The 13,471-nt window shown below is 36.4% G+C and overlaps 1 protein-coding gene across 3 annotated transcripts; it reads right to left on the bottom strand.

Moving 5' to 3' along the window:
* Positions 1 to 1,029: 1,029 nt before the first annotated feature.
* Positions 1,030 to 13,353, bottom strand: LOC117337365. 3 transcript variants are annotated; one of them, XM_033898328.1, is made up of 8 exons: positions 13,293 to 13,353; positions 12,882 to 13,100; positions 7,647 to 7,754; positions 3,266 to 3,415; positions 3,069 to 3,124; positions 2,190 to 2,774; positions 1,767 to 2,095; positions 1,030 to 1,672 (listed from the first exon to the last, which is right to left on the bottom strand). In XM_033898328.1, the coding sequence occupies exons 2-6, from the start codon at positions 13,060 to 13,062 to the stop codon at positions 2,691 to 2,693; spliced, it is 579 nt and encodes a 192-aa protein (XP_033754219.1). In that variant the 5' UTR covers positions 13,063 to 13,100; positions 13,293 to 13,353; the 3' UTR covers positions 1,030 to 1,672; positions 1,767 to 2,095; positions 2,190 to 2,690. The 3 variants fall into 3 exon arrangements, with proteins under 3 accessions (XP_033754219.1, XP_033754217.1, XP_033754218.1); XM_033898326.1 differs by having other exon boundaries at positions 1,030 to 2,095; XM_033898327.1 differs by lacking the exon at positions 13,293 to 13,353 and adding an exon at positions 13,179 to 13,200 and having other exon boundaries at positions 1,030 to 2,095; positions 12,882 to 13,099.
* Positions 13,354 to 13,471: the final 118 nt, after the last annotated feature.

The following is a 13,471-nucleotide window of genomic DNA, read 5'->3' as shown; positions in this document are numbered from 1 at the left end:
GGTCACAGCAGTAAAGTAATGTAGGAAGTCGGGGAAGGTCACAGCAGTAAAGTAATGTAGGAAGTCAGGGAAGGTCACAGCAGTACAGTAATGTAGGAAGTCGGGGAAGGTCACAGCAGTACAGTAATGTAGGAAGTCGGGGAAGGTCACAGCAGTACAGTAATGTAGGAAGTCGGGGAAGGTCACAGCAGTAAAGTAATGTAGGAAGTCGGGAAAGGTCACAGCAGTAAAGTAATGTAGGAAGTCGGGAAGGTCACAGCAGTAAAGTAATGTAGGAAGTCAGGGAAGGTCACAGCAGTAAAGTAATGTAGGAAGTCAGGGACGGTCACAGCAGTAAAGTAATGTAGGAAGTCGGGGAAGGTCACAGCAGTACAGTAATGTAGGAAGTCGGGGAAGGTCACAGCAGTACAGTAATGTAGGAAGTCGGGGAAGGTCACAGCAGTAAAGTAATGTAGGAAGTCGGGGAAGGTCACAGCAGTACAGTAATGTAGGAAGTCGGGGAAGGTCACAGCAGTACAGTAATGTAGGAAGTCAGGGAAGGTCACAGCAGTAAAGTAATGTAGGAAGTCAGGGAAGGTCACAGCAGTAAAGCACAGAGTACATAGTTTTTGTTTGTTTTTGTTTTACGTCCTATTAACAACCAGGGTCATTTAAGGACGTGCCAGGTTTTAAAGGTGGAGGAAAGCCGGAGTACCCGGAGAAAAACCACCGGCCTACGGTCAGTACCTGGCAACTGCCCCAGGTAGGTTTCGAACTCGCAACCCAGAGGTGGAGGGCAAGTGTTAAAGTGTCGGGACACCTTAGCCACTCGGCCACCGCGGCCTGACAGTGTACATAACAGTAAAGTACAGTAAGAATTGTAGAAAAGACAAAGTAATACAAAGTATGGATGTCGAAACACACAAGTAGGTTTGATCTTGGTTGATGACAGCAGCATGCATATTGCTATTGGTAAGTTACAACAGAAAGATTTTATGAGAATTAAAAACAATGTACTTTTTAGTAATCAACTCTATAAAGGTCACAAGGTAAACCAAACAATAATGATTTATTTAATATCACAAATACATGTAATGGTAAATAATATATAAGACAATACGTCATAGCATTAAGCTAAATGAATTGCATATTCATAAACCAATTTTAACCTGATGTACAGCATTCAAAGTCACTATAATTACACATGCCTAATTTATTTTATTTACTTTACAGTACCGAGGCCCAAACTAAAATTAGCAATGATCATGTTGTATGTATGGCCTGTAAAACGTTACAATATTGCACAAGAGAAGTTAAGTATCGAGATACTAATTATAACAAGATACTGAATGTATATCACAACTTTCACAATATAACGTTTGATACGCCATGTACACCTTACAACCCGAATACTATCGGGATAAAATGCATGAAGAATCAATATATACATAACTGATGATGTGGTATATACGTGATCTGTCTCAGTTACACACTGAACATGGACGATGCTCGCGTCATATTCATAAACAGTCTACCTCGCATCTAGACTTTTATCTATCTCTAGCTGAATGACTTTCGTCTTTATTCCCAGAAAGTAAGCATAGACTAGTTAAAGTTAAAGCATGGTTTAACGTAGTATGCACCTAATATATAATCAGACATATTCTTAAATAGGACAGGTGTAAAATATTACCTAAATAATAAAACACCTTATATAATAGGACAGGTGTAAAATATTACCTAAATAATAAAACACCTTATATAATAGGACAGGTGTAAAATATTACCTAAATAATAAAACACCTTATATAATAGGACAGGTGTAAAATATTACCTAAATAATAAAACACCTTATATAATAGGACAGGTGTAAAATATTACCTAAATAATAAAACACCTTATATAATAGGACAGGTGTAAAATATTACCTAAATAATAAAACACCTTATATAATAGGACAGGTGTAAAATATAACCTTAATAATAAAACACCTTATATAATAGGACAGGTGTAAAATATAACCTTAATAATAAAACACCTTATATAATAGGACAGGTGTAAAATATAACCTTAATAATAAAACATCTTATATAATAGGACAGGTGTAAAATATTACCTAAATAATAAAACACCTTATATAATAGGACAGGTGTAAAATATAACCTAAATAATAAAACACCTTATATAATAGGACAGGTGTAAAATATTACCTAAATCTTTTGGCTATCTTGAAAATATTTTCTATCTTGATTAAAATCACCTTCGATTTGTATAGTACAGGGTATTTTCACCAGATAGACTGTGATAGACTACTGTTCCAAGTAAACCTAGGTAGTGTTGTTCCTAAGTCGCTCCTTCATTTGATACCGAAGTACTCGTACTGTGAACAAATGGTAAACACTTCTGGTCCAAGAAAAAAATGGTTGTGCTTAAATTGGAAAGGTATAAGATGTTGCCTTAATAACTGACGTCAATGAGGTTGACAAACTAGTCAGTAAATACATGTTACACGTGCATTTGGTCTTAATTTGTTGACGAAAACAGGTTTATCAAGTTTAAATGAAAAATACAAGTCGTATATTGCGATGAAATGATTCGACACCCAAAATATTGTTTAATCCTCAAACATCTTATTTTCCAGTCAGTATTTGATTTGTCTTGTCAAACAGATATTTTGGTTCTTTTCACGCCTGCTGGTCTTGGCTTCCAATTTATGCCATTATGACCAATGTTGCTTTACAGCATATAACAGATTCGTCTTGGTTCTTGACCCTCAGCTCAGCTTCATATGTACCCTAAAACAGATCGACATTCAACTAGAATTATAAATCGGCAACACAATTTCGGGAATATTGATATTTGAAATATGACAAGATACATAGTAACACAATTGACGAAAATTAACATGTGTCCTCCTCGTTTCCTATGTCAGATAACTCGCATACCTCTGTTATAAACGATACACGTAGAAGTGTTATGATGTCGTATAGACGCCCATATAAAGATAAACCAGGGCTTTCCTCCTCTGAACAAATGTAAAATTGGCTGTATGAATTGACTTTTACACACACTTTCACTCCAACACTTACCGGGTAAGCCTTTAATCCTAACACATCTGTGAATGTGTGCGTGAATGATATATTGGCTGAAAACGAAACAGATTAGAAAATGTACCAATATACAACCGTTAAACTATCTTCATCACATATTGTATAAACTATTAATAGATAAAGAACGTACTCTGGTAAATAAAATGCTTATAATTAGATAAAACATTTAGACTTACTGTTGAAGGAGACCGGGCACTCTGTTAGGAAAGGCACATATCCGTCGGCTTCAATCAGCATATTACATGTGAAGTCGAGACGGTCCTCATAGATTGGCTGATCGTCTACCTTCAGTATCACCATGGCACTTCCAATCTCAAGGTCAAAGGCTAAGGCCAAAAGAACAAGGCGAAATGTTAGTAACGTCTGAATGTCAGAATCCAAAATCGAAATCGTCTCGTAATCGTTGTAAGTTTTTGATGATCTGATATAGTGATATGATTAGAAAACAATGAATGTTGATTTATAACACGCACTGTACATCAGGTTGAATCAGCTCTTCCTCTGGCAATATTCAGTACAATCCGAAAACACGTTTAAACCCAATCGGGCAATAGTCACAAACCCAACGCATGTGTGTGTATTCACAATAATCGGGTCCTGTCTCCAGACTCGTTAGGGAGAGACAGGGGCATGGCTTACCGGTTTTCTAATGGATTGTGTCTCCAGACTCTTTAGACAGGGACAAGGCTTACCTGTTTTCTAATGGATTGTGTCTCCAGACTCTTTAGCGAGGGACAAGGCTTACCTGTTTTCTGATGGGTCGTGTCTCCAGACTCTTTAGAGATGGACATGGCTTACCAGTTTTCTAATGGATTGTGTCTCCAGACTCTTTAGAGATGGACATGGCTTACCAGTTTTCTGATGGGGGCGTGTCTCCAGACTCTTTAGCGAGGGACAAGGCTTACCGGTTTCTGATGGGGGCGTGTCTCCAGACTCTTTAGAGATGGACATGGCTTACCAGTTTTCTGATGGGTCGTGTCTCCAGACTCTTTAGCGAGGGACAAGGCTTACCGGTTTCTGATGGGGGCGTGTCTCCAGACTCTTTAGAGATGGACATGGCTTACCAGTTTTCTGATGGGGGCGTGTCTCCAGACTCTTTAGACAGGGACATGGCTTACCTGTTTTCTAATGGATTGTGTCTCCAGACTCTTTAGCGAGGGACAAGGCTTACCGGTTTTCTGATGGGTCGTGTCTCCAGACTCTTTAGCGAGGGACAAGGCTTACCGGTTTTCTGATGGGTGTGTGTCTCCAGACTCTTTAGAGCTGGACATGGCTTACCGGTTTTCTGATGGGGGCGTGTCTCCAGACTCTTTAGCGAGGGACAAGGCTTACCTGTTTTCTGATGGGGGCGTGTCTCCAGACTCTTTAGCGAGGGACAAGGCTTACCGGTTTTCTGATGGGTCGTGTCTCCAGACTCTTTAGCGAGGGACAAGGCTTACCGGTTTTCTGATGGGGGCGTGTCTCCAGACTCTTTAGAGATGGACATGGCTTACCGGTTTTCTAATGGATTGTGTCTCCAGACTCATTAGCGAGGGACAAGGCTTACCTGTTTTCTGATGGGTCGTGTCTCCAGACTCTTTAGAGATGGACATGGCTTACCAGTTTTCTAATGGATTGTGTCTCCAGACTCTTTAGAGATGGACATGGCTTACCAGTTTTCTGATGGGGGCGTGTCTCCAGACTCTTTAGCGAGGGACAAGGCTTACCGGTTTCTGATGGGGGCGTGTCTCCAGACTCTTTAGAGATGGACATGGCTTACCAGTTTTCTGATGGGGGCGTGTCTCCAGACTCTTTAGACAGGGACATGGCTTACCTGTTTTCTAATGGATTGTGTCTCCAGACTCTTTAGCGAGGGACAAGGCTTACCGGTTTTCTGATTGGTCGTGTCTCCAGACTCTTTAGCGAGGGACATGGCTTACCGGTTTTCTGATGGGGGCGTGTCTCCAGACTCTTTAGAGACGGACATGGCTTACCAGTTTTCTGATGGGTGTGTGTCTCCAGACTCTTTAGAGCTGGACATGGCTTACCGGTTTTCTGATGGGTGTGTGTCTCCAGACTCTTTAGAGCTGGACATGGCTTACCGGTTTTCTGATGGGGGCGTGTCTCCAGACTCTTTAGCGAGGGACAAGGCTTACCTGTTTTCTGATGGGGGCGTGTCTCCAGACTCTTTAGCGAGGGACAAGGCTTACCTGTTTTCTGATGGGTCGTGTCTCCAGACTCTTTAGCGAAGGACAAGGCTTACCGGTTTTCTGATGGGTCGTGTTCCCAGTCTCTTTAGACAGGGACATGGCTTACCGGTTTTCTGATGGGGGCGTGTCTCCAGACTCTTTAGAGATGGACATGGCTTACCGGTTTTCTGATGGGGGCGTGTCTCCAGACTCTTTTAACAGGGACATGGCTTACCGGTTTTCTGATTACACTACATTGCAATTTTCTCTATTTTGATTTAGTAAGGGTGGGGAGATTGTGTTAAGAAGTGGATGTACAAATGTACATGTACATATGTTTAATATTTTAAGTTGGTTAGTTTCAAGATTGACTTTCTTACAGCCATACGTACCTTAAAACAGTCAGGGAGTATCCCATTAGTTATAAATACAGCAAATCATTCATTATTCTGATTATTTTTATAACCGAGATAATGTTCAACATATCCATTAATTACCACATCGACCATTATCCATGTCATTCTCAAAATCGAAAAAACGAGATTTGTATGGAGACCCTAGACAAAGTATAATGATGTTAAAATCAGGCGTTCCGGAGGGTAAGCGTCTTCTGCTTCATCGACGACAGCTTATTCCTTATGACGATAATGTTTTATCAGATTTTAAAAATCATCGACGACAACTAATTAGTCCCCTGCCGTTTGAAAAACGGGGGGACTATAGGTTTACCCTCCGTCCGTCCGTCTGTCTGTCCGTCTGTCCGTCTGTCACGCAATAGTTGTCCGGACAACTCCTTCTAAAGTACTACTCCGATTTTAATGAAACTTGGTATACATGATCAGTATAACATGTAGTTGTGCATCCCATGTTTTTTTTTTTTGAAAAATCAATTTTCAAAATGGCCGCCGACTTCTCATTGGTTGAGACTTGTCCGGACAACTCCTTCTAAAGTACTACTCCGATTTTAATGAAACTTGGTATACATGCTCAGTATAACATGTAGTTGTGCATCCCACATTTTTTTTCAGATATTCATTTTTCAAAATGGCTGCTGGCTTCTCATTGGTTGAGGCTTGTCCGGACAACTCCTCCTAAAGTACTACTCCGATTTTAATGAAACTTGGTATACATGATCAGTATAACATGTAGTTGTGCATCCCACATTTTTATTTTTCAAAAATTCATTTATTAAAATGGCTGCCGGCTTCTCATTGGTTGAGGCTTGTCCGGACAACTCCTCCTAAAGTACTACTCCGATTTTAACGAAACTTGGTATACGTGATCAGTATAACACGTAGTTTAAAAAATGGGAAATAAATAGTTGCACTCCTGGTTCAGGCAGGGGACTTTGTATTGCTGTTGCAATACTATCCATCCTTGTTTCTTATGACGATGATGTTTTATCAGATTTAAAAAAAAAACATCGACGACAGCTTATTCCTTATGACGATGATGTTTTATCAGATTTTTAAAAATCATCGACGACAGCTTATTCCTTATGACGATGATGTTTTATCAGATTTTAAAAACCATCGACGACAGCTTATTCCTTATGATAATGATGTTTTATCAGATTTTAAAAAAATCATCGACGACAGCTTATTGCTTATGACGATGATGTTTTATCAGATTTTAAAAATCATCGACGATAGCTTATTCCTTATGATAATGATGTTTTATCAGATTTTTAAAAATCATCGACGACAGCTTATTCCTTATGACGATGATGTTTTATTAGATTTTAAAAATCATCGACGACAGCTTATTCCTTATGACGATGATGTTTTATCAGATTTTTTTAAAAGTCGATAAAACATCGGATACCTTCGATAAAACTTATTTCGAGAATGTTGACGATAGAGAAGTGGACACATAGAATAGTTTACCGAAAATGTGACATCGGTAAGAACTCTGAACTCATTCAAGTCACGTCTGAGTCAATAATGGCACAATGAAATTTTCACAGACATGCTTTAGTGTTAAATGATCGAATGACTGACCATTACAAGGGTTTGTTCTCATTTCCCCCACTTTTCGGAAATCAAAAGAATTATATAAACACTTGAGAACATGTACAGGTAGATATTTACCTGTATTTTCACAAAGTCATAATACCTGTACTATATAGATCACAATATAGTCATTTATTCTATCTAAGGCAGCTGTCAATGTTTCGGTATTGTCTGTATTTTCAATATATTTTTATTTTCTTAGTAATAATATATTGAAGATTCCGATAACCAAGTTTCCATTTCACGGCATAATACAAAACTAATGAAGCATATGACAATTAGCACCGACCATTTATATCAATCAAATTCACTCTACGTGATACGTTCCCAGAAGCCTTTAGGGCTTATATCGGTATTTAATTCACATGGTTACTTACGCATACTGAAGTGCGCCCCGATTCGGATTTCTTTCCTGGGGTCAATGCTTGTTCCAGGGCTCCAGAAGATGCGTGGACACACATGCGAAGACTTTCTTTCAAGGTCATCTGTCAAAGAAATGGTGTATCAACACATATCTGTAGAACTCAAGATATGTGAATATATACTGTGAAAGCTCATAAGCTGACTGCTATGACATGCCGTTTTAACATTTAATCCCATTTCATCTTAAGGTAAAATATATGCTTCAAATTTATTTCACGTAAGTGAAATATTTTTACCTTAGGTTAAAAGACTTTTTTGCATTATGTTTTATTTCACTTAAGTGAAAAGAATTTTACTTAAGTGAAATTAATTTGATTCATCTTAAGAGAAAATCTTTTTCACTTATGTTAAATAAAACATTATACAAATGCTGCTGTTGAGTAGATATGACACCCACTCTCATGAATCAAATATGGACTAGTCCATCTGTCTGACCAATTCGAGACCTTTTCTCTACTCCATTTGTTGTTAGTAAAATCAATATTATTTCCTAAATGATTGACCTTCACTTATGTTTTATTTCCATTTTTTATTTCCATTATGATAAGGGATAAGAACGTGTCATAGTTAAAGTTTACTCACACTGTTCCTTAGATGACATAACATTGGGTTACGTTGTTTAATGGTTTTAACAACATCTTCTTTATCAAAATCAGTTATTTTATTTAATTCATTTTAAAAATTAATAATGAAGGCGATTCTGCAACATGACTTCGAAGTAATTCCAATATTTTATTATGTTAGAATTTTTTTTCTTCATAGTTATTGGTATAAGCGAAAGGTTTATACTGAAGATATAAATCATAATGGAAATGAATCATAATGGAAATAAAACATAATGAAAATAAAACATAATGGAAATATGGAAATAAAACATAATGGAAATAAAACATAATGGAATTAAATCATAATGGAAATAAAACATAAGGAAAATAAATCATTATGTAAATAAATTATAACGGAAATTAAAATCTGTTTCCCTTTAAGGGAAGTAAACATCACAGAATTAAAAATGTTTTACCTATCAATAATGAACAACGTTTCTAACATAGATTGGAGAGATTTTATGACTGTCCGAGTAATGTTTTTACTGATGTTATTTTTGTTTGTTTTAAGAACACGTCAAGGGGATTACAAATATATAAAGGGGATACTTTTATGAAGACAAAAAAGTATCTTCAAGTTATGGTTGTGGATATACAAATGTGGTATGAAACCGGTTTAGAGACAGGTCCAAGGGGGAGGGTTCATTCCATTATACAATAGGGGTGGATAGGAGGACAGAGTGGCTGTAAAAACATATGGTCGGCTTTATTTACCTTATGCTGAAAAGAATGTTACTTAGGGGCCAAGTATTTTGCATTATGTCTGCACATATTTTTTTCCCACTTAAGTGAAATTCTTTTTGTCTTAAGGGAAGTTAACATTTATTTGCATTATGTTTTATTTCACTTAAGTGAAATTCTTTTCACATTAAGGTGAAAAAATTATTTGCATGATGTTTTTTCGCTTATTTAGTGTGAGCAACGGGTGTGTTGCACGACACATAATTTATTCAAAGAGAAGTAAGTTATAAGTATTACAAGATATAATAAAACACACGTCTCATACAATATATAGCATGACTTAATTACTTATTATATACGTTTTGAGGTAGCCTGTACTATACGTTAATGAATTTGTTCCTTGAGTAAATGTAAAGTTATAGTATATAAATATTGTTTGTTATTAAAAACCTCCCGGACATGTCAATATGCAAGTCCTTCCATGTGGATATTTCACTATTTAGTTCACAATCGCACACTTCTAATAGAATGTCACAGATTTTATTTCCTGGTAGCAATATATATATACTACCTATTTACCGAACACCACTAATACCACTATAACTACTGTAGGTAACGACTATACAAGTCCTACTCCGTATATATCTTCAATATTATATTTTACTGATGATGTCATAAAGATGATAGTGGAATAATGTAAATATAAATATGAAGATGTGTTGGTGTCATGATGATGATGATGATGATGATGTAAGTGTATATGTGTTTTGTATGTACATTGTATATATATAGATCTTAAAGTGAGATGATGGCCACGACAAGGTTTTGCTATTGACAACAGAACAATGTGTCTAGCTACAATTATGTTTAAATGGAGTTGGGAGCCAATATCAGTATTTGTTTACATGTTTAAATGCTTACGCAAGTCAAATCCGTAGAAAATGTATACCTATTCCTTATACTTCCAACCCATCTGTTCACAAAATGAAACCCAGCAAGTCGTAATCTCAGAGTTAAATGAAAGGAAAACTAGGGAATCCAGCATTATTGTATTCGGCATTCAGGAACAAACTGATCCCGAAGGAACTGCAAGAAAGGTGGCAGATGAAAAGGAATACAGGAGATGCTCGAGACATACAAACTGAAATATGAGGACAATGTAGCCAAAGTAATATGACTTGGCAAATACGATCAATCCATGAACAAATCTAGTCCTATCCTGGTTTCTTTTTCATCACCCGAAAAAAAGAAATCACTATTTAAATAAAAATATATCATACAACTGCATCCGGATCAGTAACGATCTCACCAAGCAGGAACGGGAAGATGAAACTACCCCGAGAAACGAGGCAAAATCATACACACCGAGTACGGGTGCCGCCGTGGAACAGGAAGATTGTCCGGCTGGCAGTCAAAAAAAGCATAATGGGGCGCACACACAAACTCCGATGTATGTTTACAAACGCTGACACACTAACAAAGTGGAAGAATTAAAATGTTTTATCAGGCAGCAGAAATTAGACATCGTTGGAGTTGTTGAGGCTTTCCCTAAAACATCAAGGTACTGGGTAAATAAATCCGAGCTCAGCATAGAAGGTTTTGAGGTTTTTACTGGGGAAATCCTTCAAGAACATACGGCACACTTTCTAGGAGCAACGGGAATAGCAATTAAGAAACAGTTTGACGAACAGCTATGGAAACAAATGAATTTGGATAAAGGAAACACTTTAACAATCGGATGGCTTTACAAGAGTCATAACAGCGGAGATTGAAATAGTAGATAACACTACATTCTGTCTTTTATACAAAGCGCTTGTACGACCACATCTTGAATACAGGGCTTGTACATGGAATCCCTATCTCCAAAAAGATATAAATGAGATATAAAAATAACCATGCAAATGAGAGCAACGAAGCCGATACCGGGGATGAAAGATCTATGATATGGAAAAAGATTGAGGATCCTTAACTTACAGTACCAACACTAAGGCATAGAAGACTGAGAGGAGATATGAATCCAAGCATACAAACTAACAAATTAAGGATACGATAAAGCTGTCACTGAGGGTTTGTTAATTCCAAACAATAATAAGATAACAAGAGGACATGGTTTGCTACTACTAAAAAGAAGAAGTAAGACTATTTGAGAAAATATTCTTTCATTGAGCGGCTTGTTAACTGTCGTTACGTCACCAACGATCAAAACGTTTGAATCCCCATTGGATAAGCATTATTTTCTAGACCCAGACTCAATCAATTAGTTTTTGATTATTATTTTACCTGTATTTACATATATTCTATATTGTTCATTTTCTTGATATAAGAATGTGGTGAACCTGCGACCTGCTTCAAAAGTCAGCTGATCCCTGAATATCTCTGATTGATTTACTTATTTCAAAACTAGTATGTTCAACTAGAATCTTTTTATTCCAGAGTATAATTACATAGTTTGTTATATCTAACATATGAAAGCTTTGCTTGGATGCAGGGGCATTCAGTCTTAATCTAGCACACTAAGATGGATGGCTACAGAAGGAGGAGTAAGACATTTTATGCCTGAACATCTATAGTGCTGCTGGATTTAAGGCTGGGTGCCAATCCTGTATCTAAGCAATAGCTATTAACTGAGAACAAAATCTTTTTATAACTCTAACATGATCATAATTTGACAACGGATATAACAGAACCTTATTACCACCCTTTTCCACTAATTGTTAGTTCTTTTTTTATAATTACCTCCCTTTGACCATAAAAATCAATATATTAATAAAAAATTTCATCTCCATAGATATTTCATCTCCATTGACTTAATTTATATACATATTTCTTATACTTTTTTACTTTCAATTGTTTTAGTTTAATTCTACTATTGTTCTGTTTGTATTGGGGAAGACTTATATAGGCCAAGCCTGCTGTCTAACCCATTTGTATAAATGTTATACAATAAAATATGTTGAAATGAAATAAGCATTTGGGGCAAACTGAATGTTTTTATAATCATGAGATAGACAATAACGAACTGGTCCATATTTTCGGGGAAAAACGCATTGTAACTTCGATCTGGATATATAGGCTAATATTGTTTGCGTCCAGTAATATTATTATTATTATCAAAATATTATCAAATCTGTCCCTGCTCATACAAATACTAGAAAGACATTTAAAAAAATAATGTGTGAATTCACTCATCTTTTTTATGCATATATTACTGATCATTTTTGTTGAATCTAACATTATTGTAGTGTATATCATGGTTTGATTGTTACATCCTGATTAAAGGTATCGGTATGTTAGATGTACAATGTATGTTACAATACCGTATGATCACGCACTGCAAGATGCGATTGTAATAGTGTAATGGTTTATGGTATGTTGAGTATGATAGTCGCTATGTACAATGGTATGACTACATTGTATAGTGTGGTATACTAGACTACATTGTATAGTGTGGTATACTAGACTACATTGTATAGTGTGGTATACTATCTATGATACATGCATTATGTAGTACGAGTGATATACTGTGTAATACTGTAATAATATCATTTTAGGATTGTACTGTAAGACAGGTGAAAACGTGTCGGTTGAGTGAATGTATTGTTGTGTAGTATACCAACGTAATAGCAATGTAAAATGTAATACAGTAAATGTATATCACTTTAGGATGATTGTTTTAATTTGAAAAACAGTGTATGGATATTAATTGGCTATGAATAGTGAAATGTCGCGTCTATCGTTGTATGAGGAGTTGAGGAGTGTAGAAGATGAAGATGTGTGCTTTACTGTCAATCATATCATTGTAGTATATTGTACTGTATATTGACATCTTGTCGCGCACAATATAAAGTGTTCCTGAGTGAAATAAATAAATTGAAATTGAAAAAAAAACTGATAAAAACTTACCACAAGGCTGAAATGTGCCTATATCTGCATTCAAAAGAATACCAAAATCCTTTCTCAGATCGGAGATGGCATTTTTCAGCGTATCCTTGGAGAAGCAGTTGACTGCTGTCAAAACCACAACCAAATATATAAATGTGTGTACATTGAAGTCCACCATTATATTATACCGTAGTGGAGACATGGACAGTTGTCAGGTATGGTCTACCGACATTCGTAAACCTACACAAAAACAAAATCGTTTCCATTAGCATCTCAACAGATTTCCATGTGTCAAGTAGATTTTTAAAATTATATAAAAGACGTCTAAATATCTGTTTAGAAGTAAACGTTGTCCGGTTTACTGACTAATTCGTTATACTTTACAATGTTAAAATACTACATTTAGCTCAAATTCCAGAACACTACACAGACCTGATCTGAAATGGCAGATCTTAAGTGCGTCCAAACCAGGAAGAACGTGTATCGTTCTGAGTACCTGGCTGTATTTTTAAACGCATTGTATTCGCCTTGTCAGCTCCAGGACAGAATGTATAGTATTGCTATACTAATAAAAAGGTTTTAAAATTGTTTATTGTTAGTATGGCCAAATT

This window comes from Pecten maximus, chromosome 11 (assembly GCF_902652985.1).
Source record: "Pecten maximus chromosome 11, xPecMax1.1, whole genome shotgun sequence".
In the NCBI taxonomy this organism is placed as follows: Eukaryota; Metazoa; Mollusca; class Bivalvia; order Pectinida; family Pectinidae; genus Pecten; species Pecten maximus.
The sequence above is the reverse complement of the archived record's forward strand: the minus strand, read 5'-3'. Positions and strand labels throughout refer to the sequence as shown.